The sequence below is a fragment of the Terrapene carolina genome, unplaced genomic scaffold (genome assembly GCF_002925995.2).
Source record: "Terrapene carolina triunguis isolate 2854851 unplaced genomic scaffold, T_m_triunguis-2.0 Scaffold714, whole genome shotgun sequence".
Classification (NCBI taxonomy): Eukaryota; Metazoa; Chordata; order Testudines; family Emydidae; genus Terrapene; species Terrapene triunguis.
This window is the reverse complement of record NW_020665065.1, coordinates 6,469,631-6,491,882: the sequence shown is the minus strand read 5'-3', so window position 1 is coordinate 6,491,882 and position 22,252 is coordinate 6,469,631. Positions and strand designations below refer to the sequence as shown.

The 22,252-nt window shown below is 45.3% G+C and overlaps 1 protein-coding gene across 3 annotated transcripts in view; it reads left to right on the top strand.

Annotated features, from left to right (window-relative positions):
• MIB2 (mindbomb E3 ubiquitin protein ligase 2) overlaps window positions 1-22,252 on the top strand; it is a 109,700-nt gene that overhangs the window by 38,326 nt on the left and 49,122 nt on the right. For all 3 annotated transcript variants that reach the window (XM_026660037.2, XM_026660035.2, XM_026660036.2), the window contains one exon: window positions 1,648-1,819. In XM_026660037.2, the coding sequence (XP_026515822.1) occupies window positions 1,648-1,819 (172 nt within the window). The remainder of the gene's footprint in view (window positions 1-1,647; window positions 1,820-22,252) is intronic.

Here is a 22,252-nt window from a genome sequence, read left to right as displayed (position 1 = left end):
GAGTCAGTCATAGACTCACAGATTTTAAGGTCAGAAGGGACCATTATGATCATCTTGTCTGACCTCCTGCACAACGCAGGCCACAGAATCTCACCCACCCACTCCTGTAACAAACCCCTAACCTATGCCTGAGTTATTGAAGTCCTCAAATCATGGTTTAAAGCCCTCAAGGTGCAGAGAATCCTCCAGCAAGTGACCCGGGCCCCACGCTGCAGAGGAAGGCAAAAAATCTCCAGGGCCTCTGCCAATCTGCCCTGGAGGAAAATTCCTTCCCGACCCCAAATATGGCGATCAGCTAAACCCTGAGCATGTGAGCAAGACTCACTAGCCAGCACCCAGGAAAGAATTCTCTGTAGTAACTCAGATCCCACCCCATCTAACATCCCATCACAGGCCATTGGATATATTTACCTGCTAATAATCAAGGATCAATTAATTGCCAAAATTAGGCTATCCCATCATACCATCCCCTCCATAAACTTATCATGACTGCTAGTGGGGAGAGGAGGAAAGACCGAGAAGAAAGCCAGGAGAAAGAAAGATGGAGGAGACCTGACCTGGGAAAAGGAAGAGACTGAGACCTGCTGTTGTGCCTCAGATAAAAGGCGGAGGGAGGGAACCGAAGGATTCTTTGCCTGGGGTACCAGGATGCCTAAAGCCTGCCTGCCCTCGTCTAGTGACTGATAGCAAATTGTCTGAGGATAACAAGACATCCCCTTGGGCTTCCTATAGATGGAGCCTGAAGAGGGCCTCTGTGCTAGAATAGTATAGTAAACTTTTCAGGAGTGAGGATGAATGCATGGAAAACTGAAGTGCTCAGATACTATCGGAGTGGGGCATAGAAGTACCGGAGATATATAAAAGCAGTGTTTAAAGGCTTTGGCAGTAGTTAAAACAAGTAGAGCTGCAGCCCCTTCAGCAGGACTAGTGTGTTAAGCCGATCACCTTTTGTGATTTGGAGTCTAACGTTTCCTAAAGACACTCTGCAGTTGGCATCTTTATCAGCATTTTAAATAACCCAGTTTCTGCTCCCGGGCTCTCCTCCTCCTCTTAAAGCATTTCGTTTAAAACAATAAACAGTCCAACTTATTCTCTGTGCGGCGTGTGTGTAGGAAGGTGAAATGGGAACTTCAGAACCTCTTGTACAGGAGCCTACTGAAAGTGGTTCACAACAGTACAGCACTCGGAGTGCCCTCGAAGTCAGGGGTTCTCCAACTTCATTCCACTACGACCCTGTTCTGACAACAAAAATTACTACACAGCCCTGGGAAGGAGGACTGAAGACTGAGCCCCTCCATGCCGGGCAGGGGGGCCAAAGCCCAAACCTCCCCCCCCCCCCTTGGGGAGGGCAAAGCCAAAGCTTGAGGGCTTCAGCCCTGGGCAGGTGGAGGCTGTAACCTGAGCCCCACTGCCCAGGGCTGAAGCCTTCAGGCTTCGGCTTCGGCTACAGCTCTGGTCAGTGGGGCTTGGACTTCTGGCTTCAGGCCCCAGCAAATCTAATGCCAGCCCTGGCGACCGCACTAAAACAGGGTCCCGACCCACAGTTTGAGAACCGCTGCTCTAAGTAATGCCAGCTGAGCTCTGTCTAATGCATTCAGCCTTGAAACAGCTTCTCTGATGGGTTGTGTGTGTATTTGGGTTTTTTAGGTGTGCGCCATCCCAACATCATCTGTGATTGTTGCAAGAAGCACGGGATCAGAGGCATGCGGTGGAAGTGCAAGGTGTGCTTTGATTACGACTTGTGCACGCAGTGTTACATGAACAACAAGCACGACACCTCGCACGCCTTCGAGCGCTACGAGACTGCCCACTCGCGACCGTAAGTCCTTGGCTGCTCGCCAGATGATGAAAGTTAACCGTGTTGAGTTGTGTAAGTCTCAGAGCCATTTGGGGAGCAGTGCAGAAGAGTGTGAGGCTTGTGCCTGTACTCTTGTCAATAGGGCTGGTTGGGGGAAATTTATTTATTTATTTTTATTTTTTTAATACATGTAATTTATTGAAAACATTTCTGGATTTTGGGAAAGAAAAAAACAACTGAATTTTCATGAAAAAGTCACGTTAAATGTTCAGTGTTTCTGCCAAACATTTGATTGACATTTTAGACCAAAACAAACTTGAAACAGGTAAGATTTCGATCAGCTCTGCTATTCGGGTTCTTGCACTGTACTCTTGTCTAACAGCTGAGTGTCTATGGGTAGTTCCGTTGCCTGCAAGAGTTCCAGAATCAGGCCCGCACTTTGTACTGCCTCTTTAACAGCAAAGGGTCCCTGGATTAACTCTGTACTGGGTGCAGGAGCCATCTTTTTAGCATTTACAAAGACGTCTAGTGTCTCTAGAGAAATGTTCACAATTACGTTATTCGTTATCGAGCATCCAAAGGTATACCAGGCTGTTCTCATTGATGTCCCTGACTGTTGCTGTAACCTGTAAAAGGCGGACAATGCAAGGGCCCAACTGCTTGGTATATGCTGTCATGGGGAGCAGACTCCCAGCTCTGTCACAGCTTCTCTGTGCCACCTTGGAAGTGTCACTTAACCTCTCTGCATCTCTATTATCCAGCTGTGAAATACTGACCACCTGCTGTACAGAGGATGTTTTGAGCCTTAATGTTTGCAGAGCCTTGGATGACTTGCCCATGGATGTATGGTACCCAGTGCCAGATTAGGGAGAAGAACCTAGAGTCCTGGCTCTCTATCTCCTTCCCCCTCTCTCCCCAGCATCCCTTCTTTCTAACCACTAGCTCTCATTGCCTATGCAATTCCTCTTCACTTATGTAGTGTAATGCAGGTCCTTATTGTCTATAACACGGCACGCAGTGTTTATAAAAACTGTTCCTTTAGGGATTCTGGGGTAGGAGGAAAAGCAGTCGTTCCTAACAGTCCTTCACCCCCCACCACCCCGTAGCTTTCTCTCCAAACTTCAACCTCTCCTTCCTGTCTTGTGGTCCATGAGCCACCCAGCACTTGGGATAGGTCTGCTGAGCTTGCAGTAGCTAAGCGTGGCGTTTGAGGCATAACTCTGAGTGTATGTACATGGATCCTACCAGTTTGTCGCAGACACTACCTGGTAGGTCTGTCTACACCAGTGCTAAATTGGAGTAAGCCATTACTGTCCTGAGTTGATAGGCTTTTACCCAGACTTTGCAGTGGTGTAAATGGTTACATAGTTTGCAGGGCAATGGAGAATCTGGCCTCTGGTGTGTGAATCGTGTTTGTTTAGTGAGGGAAGTAATGTCGAAGGAATGCAGAGGGCCTGATCATGGGTGCGCTGCAGAGAGGAAGAGTGCAGGGCATGTCCTTCTGTAGCCGTTAAGATAATACAAATAGTAAATCCTCCTCATCCCATCCCTAGTGCATCAGTGCCGCCGAAGGCGTTTCCATGGCCTTCATTTACACTAGTATCCGAGTTCCTCACAAACGTCAACATAGTTATTTTCGCAACAGTCCTGTGGGGCAGGGTTGGTGTCCCCATTGTACAGATGGGGAGCTGAGCGATGACGCGACTTACCCGTGGTGTCAAGGAAAGCCTGAGGTGGAGCAAGGACGTGAACCCAGATCATCAGCTAGTGCCCCAACCATTAGGCCATCCTTCCTCTCTGACTGCAAAGCTTTGAGGGGCACAAGACCCCGAGGCTGGCAGTAGCATAGCGGATGGGGTGCTAGCAGTCTGACCTGTAGTTGAATTCCATAATCCTTTTTGGATGAGATTTGCCCTGGTGAGCCAGTTACCCTCTCCTCCACCCTTGAAAGACACATTTACAAAATCTTTCTTCCTTCATGTCAGTGCAAATGTTTGTATTATTATATTGGGTGTTTCTTAAAGATTAAGGCCTCCTGGTATGTTACGCAATCGATACATAGATGACTTACTGTACCCCCATCCCTTGCGTGAGAGTGACTCCCACTGGAGTTAATGGAAGTTCTGTTTGTGGGATTGAATCAGCAAGGGCACTGTTCAGAGCTCTAGCAAAATGTTGCAAATCATTTGGTATTCTGTCGAAGGAGACTGTCTCTGAGCCTGGAAGCTTGTGTTACCCATTAAGATTAGAACATTTCTCGCGGTTGCATTAATATGACAATCCAACCAGATAACGTTGTGAAATGAGCTTTGGGGTTCCTGCAATGCGTTCTCTCTCAACATTATAATAATTAGTCTGTTGCAACACTACAGTGAAGTAATCATTCATCCCATTCAGCAGAGCGGTTTAGAGCTTAGCCGTTAAGTTGCATGATCCCAAGTCCAAAAACAATTACTGTAAATGGCTGTGCTGACACATGTCAACTTCAGTGCTCCAATTCCCATGCACTTGCAATGATTGCATAGGACACTGCTGTATATACCATGCATACCTTGCAATGCCAGCTCTGCCATCCTTTCTGACCCTGATTGGGAACACCCACGAATAACGTATTTTTTTTAATCAAGGTGTCTGCTGGGCAGCTTTCTCCCTGTCTCTCCAGTATACAGAACGTGTGGCCTTTTCTGAGGATGCTATATGGGGAAGGAGGCAGATGGATCAACTTGTCCTTTTAAGGCCACCATACAATGTGAACTCCTGAGCTGCTGGAATTGGGCAGTGGGGCACATGGTGTCAAAATGAAGCGAACTGCTGGGAGCTGTGCCAATAAAGCTGTTGGACCTGTTCCTGCCTGGTCTGCTTGGATTTACCAAGACAGCACAGGGAGGGGGTCAGTTTTACAGTCTAGTGCATAGAGAATTGCCTGAGCCAACTCTAACCATCACTTTGGACTGGGCACATGGATCCTCTTTTGTACTGTACTGAGACAATCTCCCTCCCCAAGAAGTCTCAGAACTTTCTCCGGCTTCAGACGAGAGGTTTTTTGTTTTTGTTTTTTACCCTTTTCCTGCAATTGTCTTTCATACGTACAGTTTGTTCACTCCTCCGCCCCCGGCCCCCAGCTTTGCAACAGGGAATGGAGTTAGTGTAATTTCCTGTTTTTTCACAGGAGTCCTGCCATGGAATGAGAGAGGCCCATTGCATTTTAATTCTGCCAGCAGCTTCCGCTAACTCATGAACATGTAAGATTACCATGAGATGATGTTCACCAGCAAACACAGTCCCCAGAATTCAGTTTTTTTTCTCCCAACTTGCCTGTCCATCCCCTGACACTTGGTCGGAAACGCTCACAGCCAGCCAATGCAGGAGGCATTTCAGGCAGCCAGCAGGGGAGTTCCCAGACTTAATATAAATGCATGTTGCTTGTAGTCCTACTAAATTCATGACTCTTGCAGCCCTCACACCACATGTTGACCAAACTCCTGGTGCGTTCCTCTGGCACGCTGGGTGGTGGCCACCTTCTCAGTTCTTCAGCAAGCTGGCTTAGCTGTCTTGAAAATCCAGCAGCTCGTGTGGAAATGGAGGGTTAAACACTGAGTGAGTGAATGTAAAGTAGGGGATTGCTTCCGGTACATGGGAGGCGAGTGGGAAGCTGGGAGATAGAACCGCCAGAACAGACAGACCCAGGGGATTGTGGGATAGTATTGACGGACTATCCAAACATGAACTGGCAACATGAGCTTCAGCTGTGTCCTCAATGCAAAGGGAACCAGGCTTGGTCAAACACTATACCAGAACGCTGGCTTGTACCTATTCCCCTTAAGTGCGCCATCGAGCCCAGATTCGGACGGGGGAGGGGGAGGTGCATGTTAAAGAACTTTGTGTTTGGGCATAAACATATGTCAGACCCTGGGTATACTGTGCAGTGTAGACACACCCAGACTGATTCCTTCCTGTTTATCTTAACTCACTTTGAAAGTGCATTAAACTGAACAGGAACAAGTCACTCTTCTTCCAGAACCGGAGTATCCACACGGAGTTAATCAGGAACAACTCCATGTGTAGACAAGCCCTAACTACAGCATTAAGGACTTGCCTTGTCCTCTGAACTCAGTCTGCTTGGGACTTGTACGTGAATTGCAGGGCACGATCTGTTTTGATCGCCACCTCCATAAAACCTGTTTGCTCTGCAGTCCAGCTTTCCGTAATACACTCGATTAATCCTATCTGCCCCCTCCCAATGGTCTGTCAGGTGCTTGCAATGCTTTCGCAGGAGGCAAATGCATTCAGGGGGATATTTGTTATGGTATCAGGGTTAGGATGCGTGTTCGGTGGGATATCAGGATTATGAGGCACTTTTTACATTGATATCTCAGGGGACAAGGGTGTTAATCCTGCTCCTATTGAAACCAAAGACAAAACTCCCATTGATTTCAGTGGGTTGGCGCCATTTGCAAGCATCTAAGGGATGCAGCTAAGGTTGGTTAGTCCCGAATTTGGACATGGTTCTTTTTGCACGTGTTAGTTTGCAAAGACCCCAGAGTCCTATGGTTGGGCTGTTGGTTTTTCACTTTTTTGCAACAAAAATTCTTCAATTTTTTTTTTTTTTTTTTGTTTTGCTTTTTAAAATTGGCACCATCCTCTCACGCCAGCCCTATGTGCTGTTGCAAGGGCAGAAATTACAGTCTCTAGCTTCACAAGTGATAGAGGGGAGGAAAGCCCCTGAAACGTTATTGACTAGTTTATTTGATGCTTGACTTCAGAAAAGATTCTGGCTTGGATCCTAGGCTGCAGCTCTGGGCCTGTTATTTTATTTTATTTCTATTCTGGTCACTCCCAAAAACCCAACCTGGACGGAGACCTCCATCACGCTAGGAGCTGTACAAACACATACGATAGCCCAGTCCCTGCCTCAAAGAGCCTACAGTTGGCTGCACCAATCCTGCAATGAACTCCATGTGGGCAGGCCTTACTGCAGGGTCTAGACCGAATTGGACATGACTCAACAGATGAGTGTGGCCAGCACGAGGAAGGATGGAGGCTTAGCATAATCAGATGAATGGCACGTTCATGCAGCCCTTATTGGCTCAATGTGGGTGACGTTCACCCTGGGCATTGGGTTTGCACAAGGCCTGTGCACCACTTGGGTCCCACATACAGCTTGGTGTAGTGGGTTTTTGTTGGAGGAAAAGTCCCCATTGGGCCCCTCACCATGGTCCTGTTGTCTGAAGATGCAGGGAAGAGAATCCAGTAGCCACCACCAGGCAGAGCGTAAGGGTTTGTGATACCTGCTGTTCATCTTGCTTGTTTTGAGTTCATGAGTTTTGCTCAGTCCAGTAGGAAAGGGCTCGTATTTCCATCCATTTCCTTTCCACAGTGGATCGTTCAGCTGTGGGGTGGGGATCACGGCACAGATCGAACGATGGATTTTTAACGGTAGTGGGAGGTGTGTGGGCATGGCTCATGAGCTGTGCCTCACATTGTGTTTAAACCCACAGTAATCCCAAATAAATTGAGCACACGTTAGCATGAGCCATGTCCCTCCAGGTATGGAATGGAGGACAAAAAGGGACCAGCACGAAGCTGTCAGTGATGTGAGAAAGCTTTTTTGAGTCTAAATGGGGGAGGGGGGAGAGCGGAGAAAGGTAGCACAGTGGTTGTAACTAGGTTGCACACTTGGTTTTTCATGCTGTTTGCTACGTTCGGTGTCTCTGTAATTTACTATGTGAGGTCTGCGTGGGTCAGAGAAATTATAGCTCCAAAAACACAGAGTGGGAGCTTCCCGCTGTGGAAGGCTGCAATTTTAAAAATGAATCAGAAATACACACAGTAACTCTTCAAACCACTGGGCTCAAAAGGGAGGCAGACTATCAGAGTGCTTTTTTGTTTGTTGCTTTATTTATTTTGATTGCGTTACCCTGCAGGATATTGTAATATAACTGCGAGGTACACATTTTTATGCAACAACCTTCACGCAGGGAATTGCTGAACTACATGAAGCAATTTTACAAAGAGATGCTTTGCAATTTGGGAGTAGGAGAGACTGGGTATAGCTTTGTTTTGGTGCAAAGAGAATTCCATGACTTTTATGTCTTAACCTGGAACAAGACTACAGCAGTTAAGAACGGAGTAAAAGCTCTGATGTAAAAAAATTTAAAAAATGGAATGAAGTAACCTAAAAGAGATCCCACATAGATGCTTCCTGGTGGTGGTAGTTTGGTGGTTTTTTGTTTTTTTTGTTTTTGTTTTTTTTTTTAAGTGCCTCTCTTGAACATCTGATATTTGGGCTGCAAAAGCATGTGCCCTAGGCGAGGGGGCAGCCTTTCCGAAGAACAAAACTTGCCTACTTATGAATCAGTGAACCCTGAGCAGTGCCGATGGGAAAGCTGCAAAGAGAATGCTGCTTGTATCATTCATTTTTTTTTTCTTCTGTAAAGTAGAAGAGGGAACCCTTGGCAGCTCTCCAGAGACCTGCCAAGCCTGCATGTTAAAAGGAGATTGTAACTGCTTTGTGGGTTTTTTTTTTTTTTTAAATAGGCTACGATAGACTTAATATTTAGAGGCTCTGATCTCCTTTCTTCTTCTGGATGTGGGGATCTTTTGATTATTTAGGATTAGGAAATGAACAGCCCCTAGCGTAGCAGCGCTTTGTTTTCAAGCCTCGGGCAACGTATTGCGCAGAGCCCACTTGGGTGTTAATTAGCATGAATGCTTAGAGCAAGGAAGCTGCTCGGGGGAGAGCCCACCAGAGTTTGCAGCGTCCCATGATCTTGGTTCAGGGGAATTGTTTCCAGAAACCGCTAGCTCTGTTACAGCATCTCCACCACTTCCACCTCCCTTCCGCAGTATTCGTGGCCCCATGGGGTGGATTTGAATGTTGGCGTTTTGCATGACAACAGAACACAGTCATCTTTATGGAACTGCATTGGCCTTCTAGGGGAGGTGGTGGTTAATTTGACATGGGACATCCCCTCTTCCCACGGACCAGTAGTCAGCTGTCCATGTCTCTTCCCATCCTGACTCCGTTAGCTCTGTATGCTTGGCCCAGAGACATGGCTGTGTCCTATGAGCTGTTTTGCCCCAGTATGTCGCCATCGTTATTTCTCCCCTGTGACTTGGCAGACGAAGAGTGCTCCATAAATAGCCAGTGGGATGTGCTTGTGCAACGAATGGCCATCCGCTTTCCCTCCCTTGCTGGAGCCCACGTGGATGAACTCCGTGGCTAAGCCGAGACGAGACAGGCACGTGAGTGTGTGCGATGGCTCGGTAATCCCAGGATTTAAGAGGCCCTAAGCACTGGCGAGCACACCGGGGAGTCCCAAATCAGCTTTGGAAATAGCCCCAACAATACATATTCACCTGAAGGTCCTTTAAAGCCCCCAGCAGATCTCAGTTCAACTCACTGGCTGCGGGCAATTCTGATGGTTACTCTTGTAATCTGGCTCTGGTATTGCCTGGATATTGTATGTGCTGGGACTGATCAGCAAGTTCCTAGCTGCTCCAGGAAGGCACAACAGGTCCATTTAAAAATGAAGCTAGAGTTTGCTGGCTCCTGTGCTTCCAGCCAGGCTTCGGCCGCCCCTGTCGTCGTCGTCATTTCGGGGGCGGGACCTTCCGCCGCCTCTGTCGGGGGCGGCATTTCGGGGGCGGGACCTTCCGCCGCCTAGGGGGGCAAAAAAGCTGGTGGCGCTCCTGACCTTAGTGATCCTCACATTAGAGGCATGTGCACAGGGAGCTGCATATTTCTGCAGATATGCTTCTGTTCAAAAATCCACTGAAATCTCTTCCTCCTGGGTTTGACTGAGCGAACTCTGGAGATTTTGCTGAATTCAAAACTAACTGGGGGTAAAGTCTAGCCTACAGGCTGTCAATAATAGCAGTGTAACCATCAGTGCTTTCTGTTCACGGCTTATCTGGGAGTTGAATTGTAGCGCTAAAAACCTCCAGCTACCCTAATATGGTTTATCGATAAGAAAATTGGTGGTTTTGTGAGATGGCAACATCTTCCTTATCTTTCATAAGCAGTGTGGAATTGTTGACAGTCAGCATTGTCCTGAGGAGCCCTTGTCTGCTTGCTGTTTCCTGTCTGAAGACAGACTGTTCCTCACACCTTCTTGTCAACTGTTGGAAATGGGCCATCCTGATTATCACTACAAATTTTTTTTCTCCTGCTGATTAGTCTTGTTATAGCTGGTATGGCAACACCCATTTTTTCATGTTCTGTGTGTGTGTGTGTGTGTGTGTGTGTGTGTGTGTGTGTGTGTATATATATATATATCTTCCTACTGTATTTTCCACTGCATGCATCCGATGAAGTGGGTTTTAGCCCACGAAAGCTTATGCCCAAATAAATTTGTTAGTCTCTAAGGTGCCACAAGAACTCCTCGTTCTTTTTGCTGATACAGACTAACATGGCTACCACTCTGAAACCTGTCTGAAGACAGTGGCTAAAACTTTTTTTTAAGGTTTGTAAATAGAATCATAGAATCGTAGAATTGGAAGGGACCTTGAGAGGTCATCTAGTCCAGTCCTCTGCACTCAAGGCAGGACTAAGTATTATCTAAGCCATTCCTGACAGGTGTTTGTCTAACCTGCTCTTAAAAATCCCCAATGACTCAGATTCCACAACCTCCCTAGGCAATTTATTCCAGTCATTAACTATCCTGACAGGAAGTTTTTCCTAATGCCTAACCCTTATTCATAGATTCATAGATTCTAGGACTGGAAGGGACCTCGAGAGGTCATCGCGTCCAGTCCCCTGCCCTCATGGCAGGACTAAATACTGTCTAGCCATCCCTGATAGACATTTATCTAACCTACTCTTAAATATCTCCAGAGATGGAGATTCCACAACCTCCCTAGGCAATTTATTCCAGTGTTTAACCACCCTGACAGTTAGGAACTTTTTCCTAATGTTCAACCTAAACCTCCCTTGCTGCAGTTTAAGCCCATTGCTTCTTGTTCTATCCTTAGAGGCTAAGGTGAACAAGTTTTCTCCCTCCTCCTTATGACACCCTTTTAGATACCTGAAAACTGCTATCATGTCTTCTCTCAATCTTCTCTTTTCCAAACTAAACAAACCCAATTCTTTCAGCCTTCCTTCATAGGTCATGTTCTCAAGACCTTTAATCATTCTTGTTGCTCTTCTCTGGACCCTCTCCAATTTCTCCACATCTTTCTTGAAATGCGGTGCCCAGAACTGGACACAATACTCCAGCTGAGGCCTAACCAGCACAGAGTAGAGCGGAAGAATGACTTCTCGTGTCTTGCTCACAACACACCTGTTAATACATCCCAGAATCGCGTTTGCTTTTTTTGCAACAGCATCACACTGTTGACTCCTATTTAGCTTGTGGTCCACTATAATCCCTAGATCCCTTTCTGCCGTACTCCTTCCTAGACAGTCTCTTCCCATTCTGTATGTGTGAAACTGATTTTTCCTTCCTAAGTGGAGCACTTTGCATTTGTCTTTGTTAAACTTCATCCTGTTTACCTCAGACCATTTCTCCAATTTGTCCAGATCATTTTGAATTATGACCCTGTCCTCCAAAGCAGTTGCAATCCCTCCCAGTTTGGTATCATCCGCAAACTTAATAAGCGTACTTTCTATACCAATATCTAAGTCGTTAATGAAGATATTGAACAGAGCCGGTCCCAAAACAGACCCCTGCGGAACCCCACTCGTTATGCCTTTCCAGCAGGATTGGGAACCATTAATAACAACTCTCTGAGTATGGTTATCCAGCCAGTTATGCACCCACCTTATAGTAGCCCCATCTAAATTGTATTTGCCTAGTTTATCAATAAGAATATCATGCGAGACCGTATCAAATGCCTTACTAAAGTCTAGGTATACCACATCCACAGCTTCTCCCATATCCACAAGACTCGTTATCCTATCAAAGAAAGCTATCAGATTGGTTTGACACAATTTGTTCTTTACAAATCCATGCTGGCTATTCCCTATCACCTTACCACCTTCCAAGTGTTTGCAGATGATTTCCTTAATTACTTGCTCCATTATCTTCCCTGGCACAGAAGTTAAACTAACTGGTCTGTAGTTTCCTGGGTTGTTTTTATTTCCCGTTTTATAGATGGGCACTATATTTGCCCTTTTCCAGTCTTCTGGAATCTCTCCCATCTCCCATGATTTTCCAAAGATAATAGCTCGAGGCTCAGATACCTCCTCTATTAACTCCTTGAGTATTCTAGGATGCATTTTATTGGGCCCTGGTGACTTGCAGGCATCTAACTTTTCTAAGTGATTTTTAACTTGTTCTTTTTTTTATTTTATCTGCTAAACCTACCCCCTTCACTATTCCTTCAGACTTCTCGGTGAAGACCGAAACAAAGAAGTCATTAAGCATCTCTGCCATTTCCAAGTTTCCTGTTACTGTTTCTCCCTCTTCACTGAGCAGTGGGCCTACCTGTCTTTGGTCTTCCTCTTGCTTCTAATCCCCTTGCTGCAATTTAAGCCCATTGCTTCTTGTCTTATCCTCAGAGGCTAAAGAGAACAATTTTTTCCCCTCCTCCTTGTAACCTTCTTTTATATACTTGAAAACTGTTATGTCCCCCTCAGTCTTCTCTTCTCCAGACTAAACAGACCCATTTTTTTCAATCTTCCCTCGTGGTTTTTTTTTTTCTAGACCTTTAATCATTTTTGTTGCTCTTCTCTGGACTTTCTCCAATTTGTCCACATCTTTCCTGAAATGTGCCCCCCAGAACTGAGGCCTAATCAGCACGGAGTAGAGCGGAAGAATTACTTCTCGTGTCTTGCTTGCAATGCTCCTGCTAATACATCCCAGAATGTTTGCTTTTTTTGCAACAGTGTTACGCTGTTGACTCTCATTTAGCTTGTGATCCACTATGACCCCCAGATCCCTTTTCGTGATACTCCTTCCTAGGCAGTCATTTCACATTTTGTATGAGTGTAACTGATTGTTCCTTCCTAAGTGGAGTACTTTGCATTTGTCCTTATTGAATTTCTTCCTATTTACTTCAGAACATTTCTCCAGTTTGTCCAGATCTTTTTGAATTTTAATCCTATCTTCCAAAGCACCTGTAACTGTGGTGACACTTGCATAACATTATCTGTTTGTATTACAGTAGATTAGAGACCCCCACTGAGGTAAGTGCCTCATAATGCTAAGCACCGTACCTAAATAGCAAACAGTCCGTGCCCCAAAGAGCCTAAATAAGTGGGGGAAAAAGACAGTCCGTTACATATGGGAAAACGAGACGACGAGAGATGAAACAACTTTCTCAGTCAGACAGTGAATCTGTGGCTGAGCTGGGAACTGAACCTGAGTCAGTCTAGTGGGTTAACCACAAGCTCCTCCTTTCCTCCCAGTGGCAAAGTACTTCTCGACTTTGCAACAGGAATGAATTCCCCTGTGGGTTACAGCTGGAAAGGAAGTGGCACTTCCTGATGACTTTCTCAAATAGTCAGGTCTAGATTATAGGGTTGCCAGGTGTCTGGTTTTCGACCGGAATGCCCAGTTGAAAAGGGACCCTGGCAGCTCCCGTCAGCATGGTTGGCAGGCCTGGCAGGCTCCCTACCTGGCTCTATGTGGCTCCCGGGAAGTGGTGACATGTCCCTCTGGCTCCGAGGCACAAGGGTGGCCGGGGGGGTTCCTTGTGCTGCCCCCACCCTATGTGCCAGCTACGCAGCTCCAATTGGCTGGAACCGCAGCCAGTGAGAGCTGCGGGGGCGGCACCACGGGCGGGGGCAGCATGCACTGCGCAGAGGTGCCTAGCCCCTCCTATGCCTAGGAGCCGAGGGACGTGTCGCCACTTCCGGGGAGCCCCCTGAGGTAAGTGCTGCTGGGACCCTGCACCCTGAAGCCCCTCTCACACCTAAACTCCCTCCTGGAGCCTGCACCCCACACCTCCTCCCACACACCATCCCTAAGCCCGCTCCCGCACTCTGAACCCCTCATTTCTGGTCCCACCCCGGAACCCGCACCCCCAGTCCAGAGCCCATACCCCCTCCCATACCCCAACCCCATGCCTCAGCTCAGAGCCCTCTCCTGCACCCCAAACCGTTTAACCCCAGCCTGGAGTCCTCTCCTGCACCCCGGGGCCCTCATCCCCAAGCCTGCCCCAGAGCCTGCTCCCCGCCCCAGAGCCACCTCCCAGACCCTGAATCCCTCATTTCTGGCCCCACCCCAGAGCCCACGCCCCCAGCTGGAGCCCTCACCCCCTCCTGTACCCCAGTCCCCTGCCCAGTAAAAATGAGTGAGGGAGGGTCGGGGGGAGGGGATGGAGTGAGTGGGGGGCAGGGCCTCGAGAAAAGGGGCAGGGCAAGGATGTATGGTTTTTTGAGATTAGGAAGTTGGCAACCCTAGTCTAGAATAATCCTGAAATTTTCATCGAAAGAAGGAAGACGTTATCATTGAATGGCAAAGCAATGCCAACGTTCTGTATCTGCCAGCCTTTCAGTAACCAATAGAAACTAGTACAGACAGCCCAAGTACATGAAGTGGGATTTGATCCAGGCTATTTCCTATTCTTCATTTGCCTACAATTTACGTACTTTTAGCAACAGATTTTATAGCCTCAACTGGCGAATGATAGAGGAAAGGTAACAGCAGAGTGCTTGAGAAATGTCTTATATTACATTATTTCTGATGCTAGATTTGCTTTATATATTTAGCTACTGCCCCTCTTTTAACTGGGAACAAATTTTGTGGCTGCAGTTTTAGCCTGTAGTTAACTGCAAGCACAACTCTCATCACGTAGTCATCTAGGTAGCTAATTGGGTCTCCAAACCAGGTACTTGGACATCTGAATAATGGAATTTGCTCATATAATTTCTTGCTGGCACGTAACAGGCCAGCTCGAGGCCACTTTCATAATCAGGCCCAGAGTCTGAGTGGTTACAGTATAGGCCAACTTCAATACAGAAGCTGAGTGACTGCTTGCACATCTGATTACTTGCTATTCAATAAGAGGGAGGCATACTTATTTACCATAGCAACTTCTGTTCCACATTTTACACTAGACTAGCTGTGAGCTGGTGGCCTAAAAACTACAGCAAGGGGCATTTCAGGCTGACCTCAGACCCTGTGTAACATGTTTAGATGAACTGAATGAATTTCCCCAGTTTCACATCCTGACTTTTTTTTTCCCTTCCTCATCTTTACATCTTTGTTTTCAACCTTTTCAATGTTGTCATTAGGAACAAACAGCTTTCACTAACTCTCTACTGACTTTCTGCAAGGGATTGTGCAAACTGATGGAGAACTCAGCCCTGAATTGCACAACGAATAAATATTTTAAAAACACGGTCAAATTAAAAATAAATTTAAAAAAAAGCAGGACAGAGTCAACTCTGGGCCTGTCCCATTGGAGTTAATGGAATTGTACATGGTTACATTAGAGCTCAACTTGGATCCATATGTTTTAAAAATGCATTCCTTCCCTGTTTCACAAATAACATTTCTGATTTATAAAAGGGAAAGGCTTTTATAATCTAATGTACTTTTCACCATGATTTTTTTGTTCACATGGGTCTGGCTCTGCTCCCATTGAACTCAATGGAAAAACTCCCATTGACTTAAGGTGGTGCAGGATTTGGGCCCTTTTTGCTTTCCTCTCAGCTTGGACAGTGAAAATAGACCGGACAGTGACACTGTGGTCTTGGCTGCAATAAGATATCTGATCTGTAATTGCCGACAGGTGAAATTCTCTGTGATGGAAAGCTACAGTGTAAACAAGGTTTGAATATTATTTATCTCCATGTTGTCTAGTCTTGCATTAGACAGCATGGAGGTGAAAATACCTGGGCCCCCTCAAGGCCCCTCTTTGCTACGGCTCCCAGCAGAGTTACCAGTAATACAGCAGGACCTGTTGAGAATTACTTGTCCAAAAAAATCCAAATGTAGCTAAGGCTTTTCTGATTCTCTTGCATTAGCACAACACAACTATATTTGTATTGCAAAAAATACCCTAAAATTACTGCCAGAATGTTTGTCTTTGTAAAAAAATAATAAAACGAAACCACCTTAGACTTGGGGCCTAAATTGTCAAACAGTGCTGCCCGTTTAAGAACTATGTAAATTGCAAAGCAATAGGGTATGTCTGAACAAAATACCTCTATTTTCAGTTATTGCCATCTCTTGGTTTTACATTGAGCTGACAAGTTTTTGTTGGCTAAGAAGAGAGGATGAAATGTGATGCAGGAGTGGAACGATGAGTGCCTGGGACCAGTAAGAAGGTGTATGGGCTATTGTTTGTGCTATGCTTTTTTTAACTTTCCAAATAATTCTGATCAGATCTTTCAGTTGTTAAGATACTTGATTCTTTGAAGCCTACACCATCAGATTAATTGGGATTTGGGTTTTGTTGTGTTTCCTATTGTCTGTCTGAAAGTTTCTTAATTGTTAAGGAAAATAATGGAGTTTTTCTTTCATTTGTGTAATTGATCTTTCTTTGTCTTTCTGGTGCTGTGTGAGCAAGCTGCCAGGAAGAACTGCTCAAAGCACTTCTTAGCCCCTGTTTTGAGCTAATTATGTTAAAGGATGAGTAACAAAATATGTCACTTGGCATTCTCCCCAGGGCCTTTGCATCATTCCCAGCACACTAATCTGCCATTTAAAAAAAGGCTTCTTATGAACATCATTGGGGGAGCCTGTAGAACATTCAAAAACACTTCCAGTCTAGGATTTTTAATTTATTAAAAAAAAAAAATAATTTTTTTTTTGGAGACACAATGGGAGGTGTGTTTTCTAGCTCAGAAAACCAGTTCCGATAAAATAATCCTCCGACTAGTTGCCTGTTTTCAGAACTAAACTATATGAGTCCACCATTTTTACAGTTTTGAAATATTCCAATATGTCTCCTCTTTCCTTGCTTGCCTTTCTGACTTATTGCATCTAAAGCTGTAAATACCCTGGTAGAGACATCACACACAGATCTGATATTGGCACTCGGTAATGTCCCTGGGCCTTCTAGAAATGGAACTTAATTTTCATTCAGTGGACAGCGTCGTTTTTGAGAGGCTTTTTCCATGTCACTGGTTGAATGTAAAATGATTTTTCCACTAACAATCAATAACTGTTTCCTGGCTGAGAGAGACATTTAATTTGATGGAAGCTAAAAGGCATAAATTACACTCTTAAAGGTGTTTGCCAACTGCTGCAACATTTTACAAGAGCTGATCTTTATTTAGCCAGGGCAGTCCACAGACACGTTTCCTTTAGTTTGCGTATATAAACATATTTATTATGAGGTGATAAAATCCCTGAACTCTGGGTAAATTCAGATCCGTGCAGGGCTCTATGAATGAGTCAGGAATGGGGATCCCATCCCCAACCCTACATGCTGCCAGGGACCTGCCAGTAGCAAGGGAAAGGGAATCTCCTGAGATGTTAAGTGCCTGATGAAGAAGCTAAAGTCCAACAGATAAGCCACTTTTCAGACAGTGCAGCCATGTTGAAGGGAAGGAGCATTAGGGATTGTTAGCAAACCAGTGGTGTATGGCTATTGTATTGCTGTTTCATGCTATAAAATTGATCGTGTTGATAATCTTCCAAGTCTCCCTCTGGCTGAAACTTGGCAGCTCTGAATGAAATGTGTTTATCAAAGTCATAGCTTTTCCTATGGCTGATTCATCGCAATCGCCATCTAGTCTCTTGCTGCATGATTTCATGATTAAATTATTGAGGTTAATGGATGTTATGCAGCCCTCATTTAGAAAAAGATAAATGGAAGCCATATAGGTCTCTGTAGCCTTAAACAAGGCTGCGTGTGGTTGTGAGTAATATTATGTACATAGAGATGTACTAAAAAATCCAGCAGTCTGATGCCGTTCTTGCTTTATTTCCATGTTGTTTCCTTACTGTATGGCGAGTGCTATCGACGTATGCCTGGGAGTTACCTTGAGAGTATCATTACTTTTTTCAAGGGAATGTTGTCTGGTTTATTTTTAGCATGAACTGGGTATTCCAGGAGGCAAGTGGTCAAGAGCTGTACCTGGAGCCATATCCTTTGCAACCTTCTTTCATTTAGCCCTATCGCATCTTCATTTTGACTACAGTACCCCTGCCTCCTTCCTGTTCCATTCCATTCATCTTGGTTTATACCACTGGAATTCGGTTGAACCTGTGAGTTTTTATATGGCTATATCTCGGTCGCTAGCATGGGGCAAAATCCTCATCCTCATTTTCTCTTGTGACCTAATTTTACCTTTTGACATTATGATCTGCCTTGAGAGAGAGAGAGAGGAAAAAATAAAATGTATTTTGGATTTTAATACATGTGTGATTGCATTTGGTGTCTGTTTCTCATCTCCTGAATTGTTTCCTTTTTTTCTAAAATAAGCCAAGAGATTTCTTCCTGCTTCCTGATTTAATGTGACAGTCACTTTCAAAAATCCTCAATTATAGAAAGGAGGAGCCTAAGCAAAGGGTAACGGAAATTAAAAACCAAATTCCCCCTTCTGAAAGTCTGACTTCTTTGCTAAGGCTTGCATCAGAAAAGCTCAGGCGTTCAGTGCTTTCAGCCCCAATAACGGCTGTCAGTGCAAATCATCTGATAGAATTTAGTATTGTTGTATGTTGTGACATTTTCTGAGACATCCGTTCCATAGATTCTGCACTAAGACAGCATCCAAGGCACTGGAGAAGCCATTAGCAGGTGTGTGAATTTCTCTTTCCTAGGAATATCCGCATGAAAATAAGCTATGGAAAATTGAGGTTAAATGTCAGCAATAAGCTCTTGACAGTGAGATCTGTTAGGCAGAGGAATTTCTTTGCCAAGGGAGATGGTGGCCAAAGCACTAGGAAGCCATCACGTAGGGAGCAGTCTTTCACTGGCACGCACCGGGTAGGGTGACCAGACAACAAGTGTGAAAAATCAGGACGGAGTGGGGGTAATAGGAGCCTATATAAGGAAAAGACCCCAAAATCGGGACTGTCCCTATAAAATCGGGACATCTGGTCACCCTAGCACCGGGCTAGACTAAATGACCTAAGGCACTATAATGTGATTATTTCCTATGTGAGCAATTAGGTGTAAAAGCTGCATCTGCTCAGAGCTGTCGTGTGGCCCTCAGTGAAAGAGGGACTGTCAGGCTCCTTCTACAACCTAATTGTAGGGCTTTGCATACCATCCCATATATTTTCTTGTATCTTTTGTTTCACATTCTCTTTTGTCCCCTCCCTTGTGCTGCAGTGCCCAGGGCCATGGTACTGTGGCAGCCTCTTTCTCAGCATTCCCTTGTCTTTCATACTCTCAGGTTTCAGAGTAGCAGCCGTGTTAGTCTGTATCCGCAAAAAGAACAGGAGTACTTGTGGCACCTTAGAGACTAACAAATTTTCATGAAGTTGATGGATTTCCACTCCATACGGCTAAATGCAGTGCCTTGCATAATGACAGGTTTCAGAGTAGCAGCCGTGTTAGTCTGTATCTAAAATCTTTGTGTTCCTTTAATGGGTTTGTGTGTCAGCCAGGCTGTTGATTGAGAGTCTAATGCTCAGGTAGTTTCTGAGCTCAAGGTAATTCCATTTTGGCCCAACACAATCCAACTCTTCAGGAATACTTTTATTTTCATTTATGATGCTGAAAATATTATAGAGCATCCTTGACAGACAGGGCAGCATCTTTGACACCTCAGGTTTGCATATGTACACTCAGGCCCCACCACTCAGCTTGCTTTTTCTTCCATCTGTGACTGCAGCTCCCAGAAACATTTGTATCATCTGACAACAATCTGTTGGAACAGATTTCAAATCATGTGACCCTTTTTGGGTGACATTGTCTCCGCAATCCTGCTCAGATTCTGATGCACAGCGATTTCCATCACTAATTATATTTCCCACCACGGATGATTCAGAACTATCGAGTACTAGCAAGAGTCATGCAAAAGGGCTACATTTAATAACTAAAGTGTGGGATTTGGATGGCTCAGGAGATCGGTAATTGGATATAGATCCTGTTGCTTCTAGGTCGCTGGTTTGCATCCCAGTCAGTTGGGTAGTGAAGGGTGTCTTGGTGGCTTGCGTGAAATGAGTTGCTCCCAGTTCAGTTCCCAATAAACTAACGTCCATATCACAGAGCCCACCACCTTGTATATAACCATATAATTACTCTCCTGTTGGTAGCCTGAACAGAAGAGAAAACTAGCATTGACTGCAATGGGATCAGGATTTCACCCTCTGTGTTTAGTGTTTGTATTGGGATATGGCTATTGAAAAGGCAACAAAACAACCCCCTGGACCCAACATTGGAAGAAATCTATCAAAGGCTTCTTGAGTAAACATGCCATGATTTTTACTTTCTCCAGCCCCCAAGGAGAGGCTACATGCTCCTAACCAAATATTTCTCACCTCATTCATTGGGCTTCCTCCATTGCTGTTAAAAAATACAGTCCCTTGTAAATCTAAATACAGCCAAAGAAATGACATTTGTCTGGACAAGTTTTTACCCATTTGCTGTCTTTGGTGATGCCAGTTGCATTTATATGTGCATGTATTAAACTCACTCCTTCCAGCAAATTCCCCTTTGGTTCATTAAAATGCCTTTGTCATCTGCAGGTAGAGGAAGAGTGGAATTTATAAATTCCACGGTTCAGACCAATGCAGACATTGAAAGAAGAGACTAGGTGAGATTGGCAGGTCCGAAGTTTAATGCACATTTTTAGAAATTCTCTGTAGGTTTTTCCTTAGCGCACATTTGGTACAGCATTGGCACATCTGCACGTAGATTTTGTGATTACAATTTAGGGGCCTGAGTTAGAAAACTTGCCCCAGGGTGGCTTCGTGAACTTTTTGTAACCTCTAAAACCAAAGCATCCGCCCTTGTCTGGGTATGGGAAGGAAGCATGCGTGCTGCATCTCAGTAAGGAAGTGGCGGATTAACTCACTGAAATTCTTGGTAGGATCGTCCCCAAAATAGGTTTACGTGAGTCCTGATCCCTTGGTCACCAGTGTCGTCCATCTAAGCCTTGTATTTGGCTGGAGAGCTGCTGTCTGAGCTGCTGACACCTGTTAGAATTTCCTTTATCCCCAGCTGGGAGTGGCCCCATTTAATGCTTTCCTGTGAGAGTAAAGTTTAATCCAGAACTTGTTGTGTAGTTGTGTTCTGACGTCCAGATCACTCAGAGCTTTACCTACAGGATTCTTGTTCTTCGGGGTCTTTTTTTCCACACTGGCTTCGTATGTCAGAAGCAAATTTTATCACCTTTTAGATCAGTAAGTATCCTTCGAGGAAGGCACTTAAGGCGTTGTTGTGACTTGAGATCTGGGTACAGATCCCGACTGCAGCAGAGGCAGCATGGTCTAGTGGGTGGGATGCTACTGGGAGCCCGGGTGCTTGGTTCTGTCCCGATCTGCTGCGTGACCTCAGCCGTGGCACTTCCCCTTCTCTGGGCCTCTGGTGGTTGTTTTTTAGTTTAGAATTACAAGCTGTTTGTGGCAGGTCCATCTGTCACTAGGCGTATGTACAATGCTGGAGCAATGGACCCTCAGTTGAGGTCTCTGGTTGCTACTGTAATACAACAGCACCTGTCCGAGCCTGGGTGAATCATAATAGTCTTGTGCCTCAGTTCCCCATCTGTAAAGTGCACAGTGTTACTTCCCTCTCTTTCAGGGGCGTTCAGGGTAAATCCATTAATGTCAGTGTGGCGCACGGATGGGGAGAGCCATATAAATACCTAAATAGAAGAAGCTTAGTCTGAATACCCTCAGCACTTTGGTTCCCAGTGTATTAGTTGCAGAAAAAAAGCTTCGTTTATGTACAGTGATATGCTCCTAATGCTGTCCAAGGGGACCTTATAGAAATGTAATACTGCTGGAATTTCTAGGACAGAAATGGGCCCAGCTGCAAATGGCTGTCTTAATTAAAATAGTTATTAAAGGCAATATTGAAATGATTAAATTTATCCCCAGGGTATTTTTGCAACACACTCATAACCTTGGTTGCTATCCAGTATTTGGAGCAAAACGCCTCAAATTAGATTACAAACCAAGATGTATTGCATTGTTGTTCTGTATGGCTGGTCAGCAGCCTGCTCTGAAGGCAGCACGGTTCCAGGCAAGGTCACCACTTGTGTGAGGCCAGGAGAAGGGAGCGTTCAAACTTTTGGAGGTCACCCATTCTGAACAGAACTAAATCTTCATCCTCTTCCCCAAAAGGGAAACGTCAGTATTATTTGTATTATGGTAGCACTTAAAGATCCTACCTGAGATTGGGGCCCTGTTGTGTTAGGCCCTGTGCAAGTATACAGTAAAAAACAGGCCCTGCCCCAAAGACCTCACAGCCTACTTAGAGGGTGGAGAAAAAGGAAGGCGTATTACTCCTGAGATGAGGCACTGAGGCACACAGGGATGAAGTGAGTTGCCCAAGGTCACCCAGGAAGTCTGTGGCAGAGCTGGGAATTGAGTCCCAGTCCAGTGCCTTCTCACTAAAATCATCCATCCCCTCTCAGTCTCTGCCCTATGTGGGCGTGGGTAA